This window comes from Citrus clementina, unplaced genomic scaffold (assembly GCF_000493195.1).
Source record: "Citrus clementina cultivar Clemenules unplaced genomic scaffold, Citrus_clementina_v1.0 scaffold_7, whole genome shotgun sequence".
Lineage (NCBI taxonomy): Eukaryota > Viridiplantae > Streptophyta > Magnoliopsida > Sapindales > Rutaceae > Citrus > Citrus x clementina.
In genome coordinates this window covers 8,127,082-8,150,874 of record NW_006262075.1, presented here as the reverse complement: position 1 = coordinate 8,150,874, position 23,793 = coordinate 8,127,082, and the positions used below count along the sequence as shown (strand labels likewise).

The 23,793-nt window shown below is 34.1% G+C and overlaps 3 protein-coding genes across 3 annotated transcripts; all 3 read left to right on the top strand.

The window, feature by feature from the left end:
• Positions 1–998: 998 nt before the first annotated feature.
• On the top strand, positions 999–5,407 carry LOC18035821 (putative leucine-rich repeat receptor-like protein kinase At2g19210). Its single transcript, XM_006426771.2, has 13 exons — positions 999–1,080; positions 1,174–1,726; positions 1,819–2,297; positions 2,405–2,543; positions 2,740–2,811; positions 2,897–2,968; positions 3,249–3,329; positions 3,426–3,580; positions 3,743–3,972; positions 4,338–4,464; positions 4,545–4,607; positions 4,707–4,896; positions 4,993–5,407. The coding sequence occupies exons 1-13, from the start codon at positions 999–1,001 to the stop codon at positions 5,405–5,407; spliced, it is 2,658 nt and encodes an 885-aa protein (XP_006426834.2).
• A 3,281-nt stretch (positions 5,408–8,688) lies between these two features.
• LOC18035816 (LRR receptor-like serine/threonine-protein kinase IOS1) lies at positions 8,689–12,568 on the top strand. The gene is given in 13 exon segments (XM_024181066.1): positions 8,689–8,764; positions 8,847–9,390; positions 9,476–9,951; positions 10,038–10,176; positions 10,268–10,339; positions 10,449–10,517; positions 10,594–10,674; positions 10,821–10,976; positions 11,079–11,289; positions 11,389–11,515; positions 11,647–11,709; positions 11,831–12,020; positions 12,145–12,568. Coding segments are annotated over 13 exon segments (2,628 nt in total).
• Positions 12,569–15,438: 2,870 nt separating this feature from the next.
• On the top strand, positions 15,439–19,865 carry LOC18035792 (LRR receptor-like serine/threonine-protein kinase IOS1). The gene is made up of 13 exons (XM_006426769.2): positions 15,439–15,520; positions 15,616–16,153; positions 16,243–16,718; positions 16,811–16,946; positions 17,038–17,109; positions 17,207–17,278; positions 17,370–17,450; positions 18,190–18,338; positions 18,454–18,677; positions 18,753–18,879; positions 18,987–19,049; positions 19,160–19,349; positions 19,454–19,865. Exons 1-13 carry the CDS (start codon positions 15,439–15,441, stop codon positions 19,863–19,865), a joined length of 2,622 nt encoding a protein of 873 aa, XP_006426832.2.
• Positions 19,866–23,793: the final 3,928 nt, after the last annotated feature.

Genomic DNA, 23,793 nt, shown 5'->3' with positions numbered 1-23,793 from the left:
CAAAATATAAAAACTAAAACTTTGAATATATAAAATATTTGCTAATATGAATGGGTATGAAAATGTTATGCAGTAGACTTATTATTAATACTATTAAATGTATTATTTCTTACATAAACAACCAAACTACATAAACAACTAAAATATCGTTTGTCCTATCTGATTCTAAAGATGATTTTTCACGAATTTCGTTACTAAAAATGTTCACTCTACTATTATTATGAAAATTGAAAAAAATTAATCCTATTCTTGGGTATAGAAAAATGTTCTGAGTGGTAGGCTATCATTATTTTTAATTATAGTATAGGTTTTTATAGTTCTTAAAAGTTAAATTTTATGATTTTTTTAAAATTATATGAGTTATTTTAATAGATTTAATGGGGGCTAATTAGAAATCCAAAATATTTTTCTCTTTTATTTTTAAAATTTTTTTTTGGCCAATGGAGGCTTGAGCCGCCGCCGCTGGTGACAAGTTGGAACCGTCACTACGTGACAATGACCAGTTGAAAAGACATATCTACACATGTTGGGGTGTTAGAGAAAATATCTCCCATTGATTGATTATTGAACTTGGATTAAGTATATACAATTTAAACAAACCTCAACTCATAAATAAAATTTTGAGTTGAGTTAGTCCCATGAGTTTCTATAAGTAAATAAAAACTGTAAAGTGTCAACTCCCAATAAATATTTTGATGTTGTTAAATTATGAGTAAAATCCCAGAATGTGAATGCCGCAAATTTGGTAATTAACTCGTTTTCGCCATTATGACCTTGAAAGGAGCGAATGACCTCGAATTCTGCATAAACCAAAATACATCAATTCTATACTGATTATCTGACTTCGTGAAAAATGTAATAGGTCAACTGAAAGAATATTTGACGCAACCAAAATATACAGTTTAGCTGGATTGAATACTTGTCTCGCATATAATTACATGTTCACGTCTCCTTCGTTTCCTGAAAACGAAATAAACAAAGACAGATATTGGCAAGTGATGGAGAAATTAAGGAGCTTTCGGTATGCATTGCTTTCTTGTTTAACTCTTGGAGTACTGATTCAAGCTCAGGATCAATCTGGTTTGAACTTCCAATTCTCTTTTCATTTTGAAATTTTACTTATTACGCCACTAAGCATTCTATTTAATTTCTTCTAAAATTTCACGTTTTCAGGATTCATTAGCATAGATTGTGGGATACCGGCTTCTTCTGGTTACAACGATGAGATTACAGGCATCAAGTACATTTCAGATGAAACCTTCATCGATACAGGAACATCAAAGAGCATAGCACCTGAATTTCAGTCCAACGCACTTGAACGACAATTTAATCACATCCGAAGTTTTCCTGAAGGTACAAAAAACTGTTACACTCTAAATCCTGCCCAAGGACAAAACTACAAGTATTTGCTCAGAGCCCGTTTCATGTATGCAAATTATGATGGCCGAAATAATGTGCCACAATTTGATTTGTTTGTCGGAGACATAATCTGGGATACGATAAAATTGGATAATGCTTCAAGTATTATGACCACAGAGATCATACACGTCCCTCCAAGAAAAAACATTTATGTTTATCTTGTTAATACTGGCCTTGGAACACCTTTCATTTCATCACTTGAGCTCAGGCTTTTGAAAAATTCTACCTATGAGACTCAATCTCTGGCTGAATCACTTTGGTTGCTCAGAAGATACGATTTCGGTTCCATAACTAATAAATCAGTCAGGTAATGATGCGTATTGAGTTTGATATATGAAATTAGATATCAGTTTATTTATTTCGATCTTAATTTTTGTTGTCAATTTAATATCTCAATAGGTACAAGGATGATATATATGATCGCTTATGGATGCCTAAGAACTACCCTGGCTGGAAAAAATTAAGCACATCGCTACCCATTGATGCTGAAAATCCCAATGCCTTTAGACCGGCACCAGCTGTGATGAGTACAGCTGTCACATCGGAGAATGTTAGCGAAAATTTTTTGATCGTTTTCTGGGAGCCTACGGATCCCGCTTCGCAATATTATGTATACATGCACTTCTGTGAAGTAGAGGTCTTATTAGCAAACCAGACGCGAGAATTCAACATCACTCAGAATGGCAAGTTTTACATTGGGCCTATTGTTCCTACTTACTTGTACACAACAACTGCCTTAAGCTCAGTGCCTGTGAGCGGCGCAAGAATCGAGTATATAATCAATGCAACTGAGAGATCAACTCTTCAACCCATTCTGAATGCCATGGAGATCTATATGGTCAAAAATTCCTCGCAATTGCTAACGGATGAAGATGATGGTATGCTTAATTCAAAAATATTGAACAATTTAAAACATTTTTTTTTTTCTGAGTGCACATAATTTTATTCTTATTAATTTTTCGTGTCATGATTTTGGGAATTGCAGTTGATGCTTTAAGGAATATAAAATCAACATACGGAGTTAAAAGAAATTGGCAAGGAGATCCGTGCGTTCCGAAAAATTACTGGTGGGATGGTCTTAATTGCAGTTATGAGGATAACAATCCTTCTCGAATCATATCCCTGTGAGTGTATGCCTTCAATTAAGCATGCTAGACTTTCAGTTTAATTTTATTTATTTCTTTCAAATCGAATCCTGGATTTGACCTCTAGGAAGGCGGCTCCTTTACTACTGGAGCGCCGCCTTGACTTGAGCTTGCACCCAGGATTTTCAATTTAATTTTATTAGCTACGTCTTATTGAAATTTAAGTTGCAATTAGGAACTTATCTTCAAGTGGACTGACCGGAGAGATATCTCCATACTTTGCCAATCTCACAGCAATAGAGTTTCTGTAAGTATTCTGCCTTCCGTTGACCATAAGCAACCATTGACCATTATAATAAGCGTTGACCACTTATGAAAATTTTTGGATACAGGGATTTATCGAACAATAGTTTAAGCGGAACCTTCCCTGAATTTTTATCTAAACTGCCGTCTTTGAGAGCGCTGTAAGTTTACTTCCTAGCTAAGATTATAATTGCTAAGGGCATCAAAACTTTATATAAATTGATGTGGAATTATATGATTGGAGAGGAAGACCAGTTCATACAATATATCAGTTATATAGAACACAATTGAGTCCTTCTAATCTAAAGTCTCCCGAGTTTTTTAAGGTGTTGTGATGAATGCGTTTGTTGTTACCCATTTACTGTTTATACTACTATTTGGATTGAATGAAATTGGACAACTAATTAACTTGACAATTTGATCTAACTCTGCAAATTGCAGAAACTTAAAAAGAAACAAGCTTACAGGTTCTCTTCCAGCTGACCTCGTGGAAAGGTCAAACAACGGGTCGCTGACATTGAGGTTTAATTCCTTTTACTTTTAAACCAGTTACAATTATGTTACACGTCATTATAAATTATTTTTCATGTCTTACTAATATTCTTATGAACTTGTAAGTGTGGACGGCAATACAAGCACAACTTGTTCATCCGAATCATGCAAAAAGAAGAAGCACAAGTTTGTTGTTCCTGTAGTAGTATCAGTTGCTGCGTTTTCTACTGTCTTATTTGCATTGGCAATCTTTTGCGGTCTTAGAAGGAGAAACAAACGAGGTATATAGATATGTATACACACACACATACATAGCTAGACCTTCCACAGATGAAAAGAAATATGATGCTTAAAAATGAATTGATTATCAGTCACAATTGATTTTTTTTTTTCAATAGTTAAATTGTATCAATTATTAAATTTGTGATACCTTCAATTATTAGTTGGCCAAAAGGTGGAAATGGAATTTGAAAACAGAAATGATTCTTTTGCACCGAAAAGTCGGCAATTTGCATATTCTGAAATCCAGAAGATTACAAACAATTTTGAGAGGGTCCTTGGCAAAGGAGGATTTGGAGAAGTTTACCATGGCTCTTTGGATGACAATCAACAAGTAGCTGTTAAAATGCTTTCTTCTTCGTCAGCGCAAGGTTACAAGGAGTTTCATGCAGAGGTATATACGAAACATTTTGTTTGATCTTAATGTGCTGTATTTTTTAAATTACAACTGTTGTGGAAAAAAAAAACTATGAAATAAAAGTTAATAGTATGTAGTAATTTAAAAATTTTGACAAAATTAGTAAAGATATAACCCATTTTTTGTTATACAAGTGTAAAACTAAATTAACTTAACTTTTAAACTACAACAGTTAGTGTTTATTAAATATTTTAGTACTGTAATTTTGAAACTATAGTTGTCTAACCTCAATTCTTAGGCCCCATTTGAGGCAGCCACCCGAAACGCGCTATTGTTAATACAAAAAATAGTTGAGGTCAATTACATTTCTTAAAATGAGATGCTGTTTTCAATTGCTGCAGGTTAAACTTCTGATGAGAGTTCATCATAGAAACTTGACAGCCCTTATTGGTTATTGCATTGAAGGCAACAACATGGGGCTCATTTACGAGTACATGGCCAGTGGAACCCTGGATCAATATCTGAAAGGTCCTTTTTTCAAAATTCATGATTTAATATAATCTTCTAGAAATGATTTCTTGTTAGTTACATTCTGCAATGATGTACAGGCAAGAAAGAGCATATGTTGAATTGGGTGGAGAGATTGCAAATAGCAGTTGATTCTGCTCAAGGTAATCGTCTAGAGAGTAAATAATTGCTCGTCAATACATCGTTTTATCGTTTCCAAATGAGCTCTGTGTTTAAATTTTATATATTGAATTGTGTAACAGGATTGGAGTATCTTCACTATGGTTGTAAGCCGCCCATAGTGCACAGAGATGTGAAATCATCCAATATCTTATTGAATGAAAAATTACAGGCCAAGATAGCTGATTTTGGCCTTTCCCGGATTTTTTCAATTGAAAGCGGTGACCAGATATCTACAGCTGTTGCTGGAACCCCTGGTTACCTTGACCCTGAGTACGCACTTGGCCATTGTGAATTTGAATATTAATTCTCCAAGCAAACTTTGGCAACAACATCAACTCTGTTTCATACTTTTGTCCGTGTATGCAGGTACTATGTGCTCAATTGGCTAAATGAGAAAAGTGACGTGTACAGCTTTGGGGTTGTTCTTCTAGAAATAATCACAGGCCGTCGGCCAGTGATATCAAGGGCAGAGGATGACACTACGCACATAAGTCAATGGGTTAATTCCATGCTTGCCGAGGGAGATATCAGAAACATTGTTGATCCAAGTTTACAGGGCAATTTTGACAACAATTCCGCCTGGAAAGCTGTTGAACTAGCACTAGCTTGTGCATCTCATACTTCCTCTGAAAGGCCAACAATGACAGACGTTTTGATGGAATTAAAAGAGTGTTTGTCATTAGAAATTGTTCGGAATGAAGGGCATGAAAAAGGACATAGAGATCCAAGAAGAATGGTCACACTTAATCTGGATACTGAGTCTTCTCCTTCAGCAAGATAGTATATTTTTCTGTATTAATTTGCAATGAGTTCTTCTCGTAAATTCAAAATTTTCAAGCTGTATTATAAGCATTGTCAGTTCAATAACCGGAAAAGTCGATGATAATAAGAAACCTGTGGATCACTCTATCCAGTTATCATTGAAAAGGACATGAAGTTCTTTACAATTTTCACAAGGGAATAAGATTTACATACTGTAAATAAGAGATGATTCTATTAGGAATATTATTATTTTGATTTATCTAACTAATTTTAGCAAACGACCATCTTTTTTAAAGAATCATCCTTGGAGTTTCATTTTTTTTTAATAATAATTTTTGATACACACACACACACACAAAAGAACACTCAAGAATTTGGTGAAGGAAATATTGAAGTATGATCAAAAGTCGTGCAAGAGGTTAGAGACTACGGTATAAAGTAAGAATGCCCAAAAAAACTTGTGAAGCATACGATTGATCTATCTGGAGACTGGAGATATAAGAGCAGTTATCAACAATGACAAAAAAAGGCATATGAAAATTTAAAGAGCTTTTTGTGTTGTCCTTTTCAATAATTTACAATAAGAATTATTATAAGGTTTAAAGAGGGAAGAAGGGTGTTTGAATAGCTCTACTCTTTTATCTTTGCATGCACTTGGGGTCATATGTGAAGCCCATTTAGCAGTGATATTATTGGTGTGAGGTTTGTTTGGACCTGGGTTCATATATCAAGCCCATTAAGTATCAATCAGATGACTTGTTGAACTTGGTTGTTAGAGCTTAAAAGCATCTTTGAAAAACTCTTTAAATTTTTCTCTTTAAATATTTGTTTATTTATTTATGTGGTAAATAAAAACATCAAAAAATATGAAGTAAAATTTTATTTAAAGAGTCTTTTTATGATACTATAATAAAAGTCCACATTCATTATCTTTTGCATCTCATACTTCATCCTATAGGCCAATAATTTCCAAATGTTGTGGAGTTCATTGAAAATTTAATTTTCAGTTCATAATTTATTAGTTTAGTAAAAACATTAAATCAGATGAAAATATCATTGATTGAATGAAAATCTTACATGATTCATATGATTCGCTTTTATTACAATATTATATTTTCATTGAATCAATTATGTTCTACCACATCAATTTTTTTTTTAATTTTTTTCCTATTTACAAGATCTAAGTAACTCATACCGTACCAATAGGCATTTGGTCCAATGGGAGAAATCTTGCACTTACAATATTGAGTGTAAGGGTTCGAGCCTCCATAAGAGCATTATAGAGGTTAATTTTAGTACTCCCTCAATTATCAACTAATTAACTGGAGATAGTCTCTCTCTTATGAAATGTGAGTAGAGTAGATACTCCTCGAATATTAGAGAGGATTTAAAATATATTTGAGTTTAAAGTATCTGGGCAAGTACTTTAGTAGGTTAATGTATGGTGGTGGTCTCAGTTGTTTGGTACAATGAATGGTGGTGGTGGTCTCAGTTGTTTGGTACGATTGTAAATATTGTAATTGTAATGTCTAATATAATATCAGTAGTAATAATCTCCCTTATGAAATGTGAGTAGAGTAGACATCCTTCGAATATTAGAGAGGGTGATTGTAAATATTGTAATTGTAATGTCTGATGTAATATCAGTAGTAATAATCTGTGTCTGGGCAAGTGCTTCAGTGGGTTAATATATGGTGGTGGTCTCAGTTGTTTGGTACGATTGTAAATATTGTACTTGTAATGTCTGATATAATATAAGTAGTAATAATCTCCCTTACGAAACGTGAGTACAGTAGGCACCACTCGAATATTAGAGAGGATGATTGTAAATATTATAATTATAATGTCTGATGTAATATCAGTAGTAATAATTTGTGTCTGGACAAGTACTTTAATGAGTTAATGTATAGTGATGGTCTCAGTTGTTTGGTACGATTGTAAATATTGTACTTGTAATGTCTGATGTAATATTAATAGTAATAATCTCCCTTACGAAATGTGAGTAGAGTAGGCACTTCTCGAATATTAAAGAGGGTGAAGAGTAGGCACCCCTCGAATATTAGAGAGTATGATTGTAAATATTGTAATTGTAATGTCTGATGTAATATCAGTATTAATAATTTGTGTCTAGACAAGTGTTTCAGTGGGTTAATGTATGATGGTGTAATTGTAATATCTGACATAATATCAATAGTAATAATCTGTATATAACAAAATTCAAATAAGTAGTGATAATCTGTATATAACATAATTAAAAAAAAAAAGAGTAAATCATGCCGTACCTGTGAGTAAGGCTAATAGGCCGTCTATCGACCGTGACTCATTGTCTCTTCACATTTGGTCAACTCTTAAGAGTTGCCCGAAAGTTATATATGTAATGAAATTTATTGAATATCCAACGTGCTCTCAACTATCACAAAGATCTCAAACTGCAAATCGTTGACTCATAATCAATTGGCAAAAGACAAAAATGTATTCTATTGGATTATGTCTCATAATCAAACTCATTAATTTTATTTTTATTTTTTATAGTAATTATTTTAACGTAACATAAAAAATAAACTTATCGAAGAGAATTAATTAGTTCCACGAAACAGCCGAGCAGAATAGTTTATATAACTGTTACATGCATCAGGCATTTTCATATGAGCTACCTAGTGGTTAGAGATTGCAAATAATCAACACGGCTTTAGGGGTAATCAATTCTACTACGTAATTTGGATATTATCAGACTTTCGCCTGATAAGAGTTCAGGTTTTCAAAATATGGGAGTACTTCGACTATCAACTTGCAGCCTTACCATATTTTTCCATCTTGATGATTAAGGGCCCGGCTCTTTGGTTGAAGTTTGAAATTCATTTACAGCTCTGCAAGTGTGTCATATACATATATTTTATCCGGACCCCTGATGCTAATTCAAAAACAATCATATCTTGATCAGTATTAGAAAACCAGGTTCGTGAAGCGTTGACATTCATAGGAGCTAAAAGAAGGTCTACCATAAAATTTGGTCGATTAGTTATTTTCCTCGAATCTTACAAATTGAACTTAAAAGCCTTGTAAGAGCATCACGACAACGGAATATTTTATTTGAGGGAATATTATACTTTATTCTACCAATTGAATCCAATAATGGGATATCTAATGTATTGCTGAGCATTGACCAATTTTGCCAAAATATGATATAATTTCATAATATTACTCTGGCAATATAAACTAGAAGATGATCACATATAGCCCACTTCATTTTCTAGCAACTAAACTTTGCTAACCAACACAAAATTACAGATGTTGATGAAAATGTTGAAAATTTTCCTCCTTGCGCTGCTTGGTAGTTTGCCTCTTGCAAATGTAATTCATGCCCAGGATCAAACAGGTTTCAGTATCTGATTTTTCGAATAACAACAATTTTAGTTGTATTTTCATTAACAAGGCCTCTTTCTGCTTCATTTTCACAGGATTCATTAGTCTAGATTGTGGTTTACCTAAAGATTCTAACTACACGGAAACAACAACTGGCATAAATTACATTTCTGATGATGCCTTTGTCGAAACTGGAATTGGTAAGAGTATATTACAGGAATTCCAAACCGGCCAGCAAAAGCAAATGCGGCGAGTCCGAAGCTTCCCTGATGGTATCAGAAACTGCTACAGATTCAATCTCACAAAAGGCAGTAGATATTTAATCAGGACAAATTTTATGTACGGTAACTATGATGAGAAAAATTCTGTACCAGGATTTGACATGTTTATCGGGCCTAATAAATGGTTATCAGTAACATTTGAGAATAATGCATCATTTGTTGCAATAGGGGAGATCATTCATATCCTACCATCAGATTATTTACACATCTGTCTCGTGAATACCGGTTTAGGGACTCCTTTCATTTCCGCATTAGAATTAAGGCCATTGTTTGAAAATTCCACTTATAAAGCACAATCTGGATCTTTGAATCTCTTCACAAGATTGGATGTTGCTTCAACAACAAATTTGACAATCAGGTGAGCCAGTTTTATTACCAATCCTGACATTTATTTGCTCGTGTAAAAGCTTGGATCGTGATAAAATCCTGGTCCTTTGCTTCAGGTACAATGATGATGTTCATGATCGCAGTTGGTTTCCATATAATTCAGCTAATTGGGCAAGGATAAACACTTCGCTCACTGTGGATGCTGAAAGCCACAATAGTTATCAACCACCGGCTGTTGTCATGAATACTGCTGGAACGCCGAAAAATGCTAGCCAGTCCATGGATTTTTACCTGGAAACTGAGGATCCATCGATTCAATTTTATGTCTACATGCACTTTGCTGAAGTTCAGATTCTCCAAGCTAACCAGTCAAGACAATTCAACATTTCTTTGAACGGAGAGCATTGGTATGGACCTTTTAGTCCTAATTACTTGTTAACAACAACAGTGTTTAGTCCAACAGCCTTGATTGGAGGAAATTATTCGTTTTCGCTCTATAAAACGGGAAATTCTACTCTTCCTCCCATCATCAACGCCATTGAAGTTTACTCAGTCAAAGAATTCTTGCAGCTACAAACAGAGCAAATAGATGGTATTTTTTTTTTCCTGTCCTATAGTATGAGATGAAATAACATCAATTTCTTGTTCTAATTATCAGCTTACGCAATTAAATTTTAGTTGATGCTATTACAAATATCAAAGCAACGTATGGATTGAAGAAAAATTGGCAAGGTGATCCATGTGCCCCACTAGCTTACTTGTGGGATGGTCTTAATTGCAGCTATGGTGACTCTAGTTCACCAAGAATCACATACTTGTAAGTATATCTAATCAAGCGAACAAACTGACTGTTTAGCTTCTTATAACACTGTTTAAATTTTATTGAGCATTGAATATGATCATATCAGGAACTTATCCTCAAGTGGATTGAAGGGGGGCATAACTTCTTACGTATCTAATCTCACATCACTCCAGTTTTTGTAAGTATTTCAATCTCACAAGAACCAGTAGTTTTTGTGCTTATTAATTATTTAATATTAATCATCTAATAATAATCACCTGATCACCATTGTTTGTGTGAAATATCAGGGACTTGTCGAACAATAATTTGACAGGATCAGTACCTGATTTTCTATCTAAGCTACCACTGAGGACTCTGTAAGTTACAAGTTGACAAATTTTCCTTTTCATTTAAATGTAAACAGGCGATAATCTTTTTCTTGCCCCTTTTCAGAAATTTGCAAGGAAACAAGCTGAACGGTTCAGTTCCAGTTGAGCTACTCGAAAGATCAAAGAATGGATCACTTTCATTAAGGTGTGCTCTTTAATTTATTGAGCTTATACAATAAATTTTTTTTTTTTCGTTTTCAAAATTCACAGTAGATGAAAGGATTTGATTTAGAAACACACACACACATCTACACCTTTAAGACTGAATTTCATTTCCTGTGATCAATCCAGCGTTGGCGGAAATCCAGGCCTTTGTTCAAAGATTTCATGCAAAAAGAGGAAGAACAATGTTGTGGTTCCCGTGGTAGCGTCAGTTGCTGGTTCAGTTTTCCTCTTAGCAGCGGCATTAGCAATCTTTTTTGTCCTCAAAAGAAAGAGACAAGGTGTGTACATATTTTATTAGATTCAGTCACAAAAACAGGAACTCTTAGAGCTCACATGATCAAGATCAATTTAATTTGTAATGACTTTTCAGTTGGGAAAGTGAAGAGAGAATCCAAAAATAAAATAGACTCATTTGAGGCAAAAAAGTCGACACCTCTCGTACTCCGACGTCGTGAAAATTACAAATAATTTCGAGAGGACTCTTGGGAAAGGAGGATTCGGAACAGTCTATTATGGCCGCTTAAATGAAATTGATGTGGCTGTTAAGATGCTCTCTTCATCATCTGCTCAAGGGTTTCAGCAATTTCAAGCTGAGGTACATAAATAACTAATTCATACTCGTTTGAACAATTGAGCTCATTATTTTATCTTTCAATTTTCCTGTGATATGCATGAGCCTTGACATTCTTTGTAGGTCAAACTCCTCATGAGAGTTCATCATAGAAATTTGACATCCCTGGTTGGGCACTGCGATGAGGATAACCAAACGGCGCTCATTTATGAATTCATGGCCAATGGAAATCTACAAGAATATTTATCAGGTTATTATGCAGTATGCACTAAAGATTTTTGCATGATCAGAAAATTAATAATGAAGACGTTCACAATTCTAATTTATGTAATTTGTGCAATATGGTATAACATAGAAAATTTTTGTGTGATATGAATGTAGATATTAGCAAAAAAGTCTTGAGTTGGCAAGAGAGACTTCGAATAGCAGTGGAGTCAGCACAAGGTTAGATAGCTAAATTAGATTATTTGAATCATTCTCCTTTGATTTGCTAATTAGTTGATTTAATATAGATGTGAAGGGAACTGATTAATTAATCATCCACTTGGAATTTAAAATTGTACAGGTTTGGAATATTTGCACAATGGTTGCAAGCCACCAATAGTCCACAGAGATGTGAAGTCAACAAACATATTATTAAATGAGAAGTTACAGGCTAAGTTAGCTGATTTTGGGCTGTCAAAGTCTTTTGCAACCGACGCCAACACTCATGTCTCCACCGTTGTTGCTGGCACTCCAGGCTACCTTGACCCCGAGTAAGAATATTGATAAATTAATCCTTTTTCTTTTAACAAACCAAAAGCCAATATTAATTACCAGAAAGTTTCATAATTATTCAGCAATGTGTGTGAAATAGTTTCATAATTTGGCACTGTGCAGGTATTATACATCAAATAGGTTGACGGAAAAGAGTGATGTATATAGCTTTGGGGTTGTTATTCTTGAGATAATAACTTGTAAGCCAGCGATTTCAAGAATCAACGAAGAAGAGAAGATTCACATTCGTCAATGGGTCAATTCCTTGATAGCCAAAGGTGATATCAAAAGCATTGTTGATCCAAGATTACAAGAAGATTTTGACGCCAATTCTGTCTGGAAAGCTGTGGAATTAGCAATGGCTTGTTTATCTCCAACTGGTAATCAAAGGCCAACCATGAGTCAAGTTGTAATGGAATTAAGTGAGTGTTTGGCAGCGGAGATGGCTAGGGCAAATTCAGGCCGTGGTTTTCATTCAAAAGGCTCCATTGATCATTTGATGATGTCCATGAATCTTGGCACCGAATTAAATCCCCGAGCTAGATAAAATTCACCGGTTAACTTTGAACATTTTCTGCTTCATTTGATAAAATTCATCGAATTAAGTCCACCAACTCCCTTGACGCTGCTAAAGAGAAGAATTTTTTCTTTCTTTTTTTCCCCTTGTTTTCAATAAACTACATTTTGGCCCTAACTGCCTGTATATTTGTTGTCAATCAATCATCTGATTTGAGTTAGTATTTCCTTTGTGGTATTTTAGACTTTCACTCAATATAATTTTAATTAGTAGAGAATATCACTGCATCTTTAATAGGGATGATAATGAGGAGGAGAGGCCTACCTCATTTCCCATCCCATTAAAAATTTCACCTTCATTTCCCACCCCATTTGCCAATAAATTTAGTGGAGTGGGGATGAAAAATCCCAATGTCGGGAATGATTTCCTCATCCCCACCTTATTCTCCATTTACTTATTTTATAGTAGATATAGATAAATGATTTTAGTAAATTAAAAATTAGAAACTTAAATAAAATTATTATCATATTATAAAGTATTTAAATTATTTTAAAAAAATCTCCAAAGGTTAAAATAATATCTTGAAATAATATCAAACCTAAAAATATTTGAAGAGAGTAGCACATTCAAAGAGAAAAGAAAACATAACGATATATTAGAGTTGAATATATAAGAATTATAATGTAGGTTTTCTTTTAGTTATAACCTAATTATATTAAGTAAAAATAATAATAAAAATTTATTAACCAACATTTTAATTGATAAAATGAAATTATTGAACAAAAATAAAAAAAAATTCATATATAATGGGGATTGGGGTGGGGGTGGGGTGGGGAGTGCAAAACAAATCCCAACCCCATTAAGAATTTTGAAATTATTTTTCTCTTATTTCTCACTTCATTCCCCAAAAATTATTTAAAATTCACCTCATTTGGGATGGATCCTATAAGACTCCAAACCCGTGAAGGATTTTGCCATCCCTCATCTTTAACTCCATGCATATTTTTGGTACTTACACGGCAGCCTATTATATGCCTACATATTTTTCGCCATATAATTAAGCAGGCTACAAATTTTTCCATATAATTTCTCTACTTAACAGAGCCTAGAGACATTGCGAACTTGCTAAAGATAAAAACTTTGAAAAAAAGCGACACCAACAAACACAATCAAATGGTGTATATTTTCATCCACGAATCATTCTTAATTTTTCATTACTAATGAAAGCAAAAGGTATAATGTTTTATTAGATACTTACTAAACCAAGAATCAAAGGCTGATATTGAATCACATAACAATATAAAACTTCTGTAACAAACCGTTATAGTACAGTGTGTCTTCTTGTTCTATGGGTCACTAATCTTATCTTCAGTTGAGTCTAGATTTTTCTTCGCTTGATAATCAATCTTGATGCTCCTGAAACCTTCTGAAATCCAAATGAAATGATTCAAGCCAAAAATAATTCATTGAGGCACTCTGTCGAACAGTTCGGCAAAACCATCAAACACCATCATATTTTAACTTCAATCCAACAAAAGCAGGGTTCTTCCAGATCAATTGGTCCATTATATGTCTATCGAGCCAATAATGATTGCGTTTAACGAAGCTACTCAAGAAATAACTTTTGGTTAGCATATGAGTTAAAATTCCCTTTTTTTTAATTAATTAGTAAACGTACTTTTATAAAATTAAATGAAAAAAAAGAAATATCAGCTTCAATTGCAAAATTTTATATATTTACTAATGTTTATATTTGTCATCATTCTTATGAATTGAACAAGTCTTTGAGTCGACTCTTACTAAAAAGATATGATTATCAGTTTTTCTATTGTTAAAGAACAAGTTGGTGCCTAATGTCAAATGATTCCAACCCGCAAAATCGCGAAGTTAGAACCTGTTATAAAATTGCATGTGGCTTTCCGGATGGAGAGATTTTAGAATACGTAACAGATGCTATGTCAGTTATATAACAAACAAATGATACTATAATATGGTGCATTTATTTTAAAAAATTACCAAGCAAGTGATGGTAATATTAAATTTAATTGCATGTGTCATACATGCATTAGTTGGTTAAATTACTTTTGATGTATTCTAGAATTCTTCCTGGGGATGAGCTTCCTTTTAAAATTAAATCAAATTTCAATTGATTCAACTTAAATTGCAACGAGCAACGGCTTGACATGAACACTTATATATACAATTTCAATTATTTGGAGTTGAATTGTTCAAATGTTCATTTACCAAGAAGTGGCCAAGTGGCTATACAGTTTCAATTACTTGGAGATGAATTGTTCAAATGTTCACCTGCCAAGAAGTGGCCAAGTAACGAAAGAGACATATATAGGTTCGGTACCCAAGTAAATCTTTGCTAATTTTTAGTTATTCTTGAATGATTCTAGTATCTAGCCAAAAAATCCACGTTCGATGTGAAAGAAATAAATTAAAAACTATGGTGACTAATTGATACTTTTGTCTTATTTGAAAGATCTTGTTGAAAATGCTCACGTAATTAAAAAAGTCTAAATTCGAAGTGTATATGAACGAATTTGATAGCCTATAAACACTTTACTATTTACAGGAAGTGTTGCCCAGTTTAATTAATTTGGTCAAACTTTTAGCTTCTTGTCACCAATGCACGATTTATTTAGTTCAGACTTAGAAAAATATTAATCAAATTAAATTATTGTAGTGCAATACCAAGGAACTTACAGCTGAAAGGAATATTTGACTTTAATATTTCCTGTTTTGTTCTGGTGCTTATACTTACTACAATCTAAATGAATACATAATTGGTCAAGTTGTTGTATTGTTTTCCATTTTTTGATTCAGTAGGAAAAGTTAGAAGATCATGATGGAGATTCTTTAATTACCTTCCCTGGAAGAAACTGAAAAAGGTGATGGAGATCTTTGAGAATTTTCTCTTCGCATTACTTGGAGGTTTTGCTCTTGTAGCTCTGGTTCACGCTCAGAATCAATCAGGTCTGAGTTTTTAATTAATATTTTAATTCTTCAGGATTTAATTAACTAACTCTCATATCTTGGCCGTGTTAAGAAAAGTTGGCTTTTGCGTCCAGGGTTCATTAGCATAGATTGTGGGGCTGAAAACACAACGTACACAGATACAAAAACAGGCATAAAGTACATTTCGGATACAACTTTCGTGGATACCGGCATAAGCAAGAGTGTAGCACTCGCATACCAACTAGAGAGTCTTCATCAACCTCTATGGAATCTCAGAAGCTTTCCTGAAGGAAAAAGAAACTGTTACAATGTAAAACTTGCGAAAGACGTTAGATATTTGATCAGAGCAAGCTTCACGCATGGAGATTATGATGGCAAAGGTACGGTACCAGAGTTTGATTTGCATCTTGGACCAAATAAATGGGAGTCTGTGATCTTGGGAAATGTCTCAACTATCATTGTTAAGGAAATTATTCATGTCATCTCCTCCAATAGTACACAAGTTTGTCTTGTGAATACTGGTTCGGGGACGCCTTTCATATCAACATTAGAATTTAGGCCCCTGCCTAATAACACTTACATTACCCAATCCGGATCACTCAACACCTTTATAAGGATGGATGTTCTTTCAATTACCAATCAAGTAGTCAGGTGGGTCGATTTCATACCTACGCTCCTTCAACTTTTTTGTGTAAGTTCAAACTAGAAGAGAATCTTAGTGAAAAAGAAAAATGTTTCAGGTATCCGGATGATGTGTATGATCGAAGCTGGGCGCCATATGCTTACCCTCAGTGGCAACAAATAACTACCCCACGTACCATTGATGAGGATGGGTACAATGACTATCAGCTGCCATCAATTGTCATGAGGAGTGCTGCTACGCCTAAAAATAAGAGCGAGCCTTTACTAATCGACTTGGTCCATGAGGATTCCACCTCAAAATTTTATATGTACATGCACTTTGCTGAACTTGAAGAGCTTCAAGCCAACCAGTCCAGGCAATTCAACATTTCTTTCAATGGAAACCACTTGTATGGACCTGTTGTTCCAAGTTATCGGCACACAACCACTGCGTACACTACTTCCGCGTTGACTGGAGAAAAGTTGCAATTTTCCATCCATAAAACCGAAAACTCAACCCTGCCGCCAATACTCAATGCAATTGAATTTTATTTGGTACAAGATTTCTCACAATCAGAGACAGAGCAAGCAGATGGTAAGTTGTTTTCAATATTCATTCCATTGTCAATCTTCTTCCTCTTTATTTGAGTTGTCATAATGTTTGAATATGCCACATATGCATTATAGTTGATGCTATCATGAATATCAAGTCGTTGTACAAAAGAAAAGACTGGCAAGGAGATCCTTGTGCCCCTCAGGCATTTTTGTGGAATGGCCTTGGTTGCAGCTATAATGATAATGATCCTCCTAGAATCACTTCCCTGTAAGTTCATGCCTTCAAGAACGTTAGATTATTATTTTTTCTATTTTTTCATTCAACTCTCTGATAAGTAAATCAATGAACCTGAAATCAGGAATTTATCCTCAAGGGGATTGACTGGGGGGATCCCTCCTTATTTATCAAATCTCACAGTGATAGAACATTTGTAAGTATCTGAATCTGACATGAATGAATGCATTGTCATCTCAAATTGACGATGAGGACTCAATATTGGGCTTAAATGTTTCAATCCAATTTGTCAGGGACTTATCAAACAATAGTTTGACTGGACCAGTGCCAGAGTTTCTATCTAAACTCCAATACTTGAGGGTCTTGTAAGTTATTTTTGGATTTAAACTGAAATGACATGTTTCTTATATATTATTTGTACAGAAACTAAAATTTACATCTGTTTTGCTATTGCAGGAACTTAACAGGAAATATGCTGACAGGCCCGTTGCCAACAGAACTTGTTGAGAGATCAAAAAATGGTTCATTGTCCTTAAGGTATACTTTTTGTCAAAAAAATATGAACCTCCATGTGATATCTTACATTGCTAGTGAGTGAGTTTTTAGACTGGTTTATAAGTCATGGGCTCTCCTATCTAAGTAAATGCATTTGTGTTGCAAAGTTCAATAACAAAATAGTGAGAGCCCTTGTGCTTAAAGCAGACAATATCCTATAAGAGGCTGTGTGCTTAAAACGGACAATATTTCCTTGGTTGCTAGGCTTGGGCTGTTACAATTGGTGTCAAAGAGGCATCAGAGCCGACTCTCCATTACTAGGATGGGTTTGGGCTATTACACCCGATATAATTTAATACCTAACTTTCCTAAGAAACTTGTGAAGTTTATCATTTGAGATTTTTTTTTCAGAATACATTATAAATACTATGTCAGCTATATAACAAATAAATAATATAATGACATCAGTGCATTTGTTTTGACAAACTGCTATTCAAATGGTGGTTATATTAAATTAAATTACACGTCATACATACATTAATTGATTGTATTACCTTTGGTATATTCTGAAATTTCTTGCCTATAGAAGCAGGGTTTTGACTCTAAACTTTTTTCTATTTATCAAATAGGTTCATTAAATTAATTTCTTGGAAACATAATAATCTTCATGGTTGTTAAATTACAGTAAGGAGTTGTAGCGGTAACGCCATGCGTGAGTTCAAAAGCTATCAGTTAAAATTTTAACTTTTGATGTTGTTTAAATTGGCTGCTTTAATTGAAGTGTGGACCTTTGCTCATCATATCCTTGCAAGGAGAATAATAAGAAGAAGAACAATTTTGTTGTCCCAGTAATAGCGTCATTTGCTTCATTATTGGTCGTCACTTTAGCTGTATCAGCTATCTATTGGAGACATAAAAGACTAAGAAAAGGTATGACCAACATTATATATATTCTTGGTACTTCGATTTTATCTCCATGTTATTTTTAGGAGAATATTTCTCAAGACTATAAATTTGCTTACACGGCCTCTTAATTTATGAGTAGGGGAAAAGAACGATGATTCCAGCTTAATAGATGGATCATTGGAGACAAAGAAGCGGCGATTTACATATGCTGAGATTACAAAAATTACCAATGACTTTGAAACAATCCTCGGCGAGGGAAGTTTTGGAAAAGTTTACCATGGCTACTTGGATGATAACACTGAAGTTGCTGTGAAAATGCTCTCTCCATCTTCTCGTCAAGGATACGAGCAGTTTGAAGCAGAGGTAATCTTAAACCTAACACAAGCGAAAAATTGGAGCCCAAATTTATATCCAACTAAAAAGATTTTAATTTTACAGGTAATACTTCTACGGACAGTTCATCACAAAAATTTGACAACGCTCTACGGCTATTGTAACGAAGGAAACCAAATTGGTCTCATCTACGAGTACATGGCCAATGGGAGCTTAGAGGAGTATTTATCAGGTTTGATTTTGCTTCTTTTTTTTTTTTGGCTTTTTAAATGTCTAAATAAGAAAGTTTATCAATTAACACAATACAAGAATGTTTTAACATTTAGTATGTGGATGCAGATAGCAATGCGGACGTGTTGAGTTGGGAAGGAAGACTTCGTATAGCAACGGAGGCAGCACAAGGTTAACATGAATATATGTGTCAAAATTGGTTAGAATTGAGCTTTCATTTTTTTTTTTTTTTGGGGTGGCTGCAATTAAGTGAACTGATTTTGAGTGGATCTGAGATGTAGGATTGGAGTATCTACACCTGGGCTGTAAGCCGCCCCGAGTACACAGAGATATCAAGCCAGCAAACATTTTATTAAATGATCAATTCCAAGCCAGATTAGCCGATTTCGGGCTGTCAAAAACTTTTCCAATTGAAGGTGTCTCTCATCTATCAACAGGCGTTGCTGGGACATTTGGGTACCTTGACCCTGAGTAAGTATATACCTACGCCCACATTTTTCATATAATCTGAATAGAGCTAGCTGCTAGCAATTGTTTCATTGGACAGAGCGATAATCACCTGTTTTGACTTGTAGGTATTGTCAAACATTTAGGTTAACTGAGAAAAGCGATGTGTACAGCTTTGGAGTTGTTCTTTTGGAGATAACCACAAGCCGGCCAGCAATTGCAAATACTGAAGAGCATAAACACATAAGTCAATGGGTAGATTTCATGCTTGCACAAGGTGACATTAAAAACATTGTTGATCCAAAGTTACATGGGGATATTGACGTCAATTCTGCCTGGAAAGCTGTTGAAATAGCAATGGGTTGTGTCTCTCATTCTTCCACTCCAAGGCCAAACATGAATCGGGTAGTGATGGAATTAAAGGAGTGTCTAGCAATGGAGACAGCTAGAAAGGAGGGCCATCGCTTCGGTTCAGGAGATCAGAGTGGAAGGATGATGACTCTAAATCTAACTTCTGAACTAGCTCCTCTGGCTAGGTAGTACTTTTGACCGAAGAGATGGCCCCTGCGACAAAAGAATAACGAATGGCAAAAGATCATGGCTTACTATTGTCCATTCATATAAACAAATAGTTGTGCAATCTATAAAAGAGATCTAAAGAGAGCCATTGTGGGAAACATGTAATGGCATGATTTGTGTTATTTCCTTTCCATCAAAGAACATATTGTGTTTTTGGCTAAGATATAGCTTTTGGAGGTCAACAACGTTGTAGCTTTAAGCTTTTACTCCTTCGTCTTAATGCTCAGGCTACGTTTGACATGCAGGATTAGATAAGATTAATTATTATAATTGGATTAGATTAAGGCAGTATTTGTTTTTTTTTATCTGAAATATGAATAGACTTAAATTAGTCTTAATTCGGAATAGAGCTATATGTCTGAATCTGAATAACATGTTTGGTTTTTTTTTTTTTTTTTGTCTGGATCGTTAAATATAAGTGTTAAGCTGTTTTTTTTTTAATTTAAAAAATCTAAAAACTATTATTTTTACATCTATGCCCTTACAAATTATAAATGTTAAACAATTAATAACATCTCAAATAATATAAATAAGACAATATATTTTCATAACATAATCATGCTCAATTGAATACAACCCTTTAATATTCTAAATTAGTATATTATAATCAATTTTATTGTTGTTTAAGATGTTTTATTTGAAAAAATATTAATTAAAAAATATAAAGATAAATAATGCTAATTTGAAGAAAATTAAAAAAAAAATAAAAAACTATTCGTTTACCACTATATTATCACAAGTTATGAAGATGGATAATAATGCTAATTATTAAACTTATTTAGGTATGGATGAAAATCAATTAATTAGATGATGATATTTTGGAGAATATCTTTTAATGATGTCATTCAGACTTTTTAGATTAAGTAAAAAACTAAAAAAATTAGCTTAATGACTGAAAATTTTGATTAAGTTGAAAAAACAAACCGACTTAATGACTTAACTGATTACAATTAAGTCAATTAAGTCATTAAGTCAAAAAAACAAATAGCCCCTAAGTTGGATTAGATTAAGCTGGATTATATTATATAGTCTTATGTTTGGTACAGTATCAGATTAGGCTATGTTAAATTATATATAGATAATATTAAATAGCATTTAACTTGATATTTAAATATCAATTATTCATAAAATTTTATAATCATAATTAAAATAAATTTAAAAAATAATTAATAAGAAAATTAAATATATTGTAAACAAGTTATTTGGTACCCATAATATAACAATCAAATAAAAACACATAAAACAATCTAAATATTTAATTAATTTTTATCAATTATTTAAAAATATTATATAAAATCAATTAATTAATGGTATTATTAATTTTTGTGATGATTTTTAATATTATATTAGTGATTATTAAATTTAGTACAATCCAATAATGCAATAAATTATTAAAAGAATAATTTTATTGATAAATTATTAAATATACAAGTAATGAAAATATAACCTCAAGAGTTAGTAGAAGTAAAAGTACAAATTCAATTAGATCATAGATAATAAATAAAAATAAATTTTAAGTAAATCATAAATAAAAATTAATTAATTTATATTAGGTGTAAATAAAAAGAAGTCTCATGGTTGGATTTTTTTTAAAAATCTTATCCCATCTAAATCCGTGTGTAAGTTAGTATTATTGATCCCGTAATTTTGGGATTAAATTCAAATTTAGTCCCCCTTAGTCCAATCCAACAAAGCTTGCTAAACATGGGATAAATATTTAATCACAAAATTAATCCAATCCTTTACTTAATTAGCATCCAAACATGGCCTTAGGGAGTTGAGTCTCGCACATGCGCCTCACGTGCAGATTAAGTGATTGGCCGCAAAACAGCGTCTGTCTTGTGCTATTTGGGTTTGGCTCGTTTTCCGAAGTCTTCATGCTAGATGAAAAGTCGTCTTCGACCATCCGTCACGTCATCTTATCAAAAAACTAGCAAACAACGTTGTCGGTCGTTTTATTTTTGAGATCATCTTCAACACATATACATATATAAATATTCAATAATCTTTGTTGCCTAAATGTTTTACAATAACAATTGATGTAAATAGATTGGTGGCTATTTCGGTACCTACAAAAATTGATGACCATGATAATTGAGAAGAGCTAACTAGCTAGCATAATCAATGAGACTAAGTTAATGTTAATAGTAGAATGTTGAGCGATCTACAATTACGTGAACATTCAATAAGTAAGCCACATATTAAGATATCCATAAAATTTGATCTTGAAATTGAAGATGATATGTACTAGACCAATAAGTCTTTTATAAGCTTTATAGTTGCACAGTGTGAATTGCCCTGGAAGTTAACAAAATTGGGATTTCAATGAAGTTACAAATGTTTTTGTTCTGCTTTTTGCACGTTAGTTCTCAAAATGCGGAGCCGGTTACATTAGCATTTTAGTTGTGAGGGTTCCAACTATAATACTATAAATTATTACTAAAACAGGGTAGCCAAGAAGCAAATTGTCCCCTTGAACCTTGATCATATAAAATTACATATGCTACAATGATGGACTTTTACTTGTTCTAAAGCCTAGGTGTTAATCTCATCTACAAAATATAAAATAGAGAAGTCAATGAATACTTATTTACAACTAATAGCTATATACACAACTTGCACATAAATGTGTGTGTATGTATATAAATATACAGAGAGAGAGAGAGACAGAGAGAGATAGCAGATTGTATTAATATCCAAAAAAAGGAATGTCAGAAAAAGAATAAATGAATTAATATTATGATGATGCGCGTACAAGTCAATGAATAATATGCATGGTGTTGAGTACATAAAAGCACCAGGTCGGCCATGCTACTATTTCCGCCCCGGCACGGATCGCTTCAGCCAAAGTGATATGAGCAGAACACGGGGGCTAACACGAGTCGACCAGAGATGAATACAATCAGGGAAACATACCGACCAGAGGTATATACCGAGCCTGCACTCATCCCTAGAAAAGTGGGAACACGATCCCACAGAATCGCGGTAGTTGCGCTTTTCCCAGAACCGTTGAAGGACACGCGAGATCCACGTTTGCCCACAATGTAACAATTAGAGTCCCATGAAGGGCTGCCACTACCCGAAAAAGGTGGGATGAAGGGCAAACGGAAACGTGGGGACAACGGCTATAAAAGAAGAAGAAATCGATGAAGATGGGGACAGAAAAACTGAGGGAGGGAAAACGCTGCCAAATTGAAACCAGGTTATTTTCCTACAAACTTCGAGCAAATCAGAAACCATTCTTGAATCTAAATTTAACCGTTTTCCCGTAAATACCTTGTACTAACTTAGGCATCGGAGGGTTTACACCGGCAAAACCACCGGCGTCTCTGATCCATTTTTGGTGAACGCAGGTCTAGTAAAGGAAAGGAGAGCGATTCCAACCCCAGTGGTTCGAGCAACGGTTGACAACACAAATATTGGTGAAAGAATCTGGTCGGTCAAAAGGCGAGCAGATTTAAGCATCAACATTTTGGCGCCGTCTGTAGGGAGCTGAATAAAAAGCTACCACCAAATTAGTAGTTACCGGAGAAGCAGCGAACGATTGGATATGGATGCGTCAAGAAAGGATACTTTGAGGGAGGACAATGAAACGGTGGAGACAATCACTCTCCGGGAGATTGCAAATGAAGCCCAAGAGAGGATGATGCAAGATAGATTGGAGCGGATGGAGAAACAAATAGAGACTCTCGCGGCCATATTGTTTGAGCTGAGGGACGAGCGGAGAAAGGATTGTGAAACCCCCGTGGGAAGAGATGAAGTTGGAGCAGAACCCAGCCTCCGGGGGCGTAGAGTCGAGAAAATCCCTCCGTCCGCAGACCAACCTAACGGGGTGCATCCCCACAGAAGTACTAGTCGGGTCCCAGGGGAACACGTGGAAGAAAAGAGA

Coding starts and splice junctions, on each gene's coding strand:
- LOC18035821 (XM_006426771.2), top strand. CDS start 999: ATGGAGAAATTAAGGAGCTTTCGGTATGCATTGCTTTCTTGTTTAACT. Junction 2,544..2,739: donor CCTTCTCGAATCATATCCCT/GTGAGTGTATGC, acceptor AGTTGCAATTAG/GAACTTATCTTCAAGTGGAC. Junction 3,581..3,742: donor TAGAAGGAGAAACAAACGAG/GTATATAGATAT, acceptor TTCAATTATTAG/TTGGCCAAAAGGTGGAAATG.
- LOC18035792 (XM_006426769.2), top strand. CDS start 15,439: ATGGAGATCTTTGAGAATTTTCTCTTCGCATTACTTGGAGGTTTTGCT. Junction 16,719..16,810: donor AGAGACAGAGCAAGCAGATG/GTAAGTTGTTTT, acceptor TATGCATTATAG/TTGATGCTATCATGAATATC. Junction 17,110..17,206: donor CTCACAGTGATAGAACATTT/GTAAGTATCTGA, acceptor CCAATTTGTCAG/GGACTTATCAAACAATAGTT.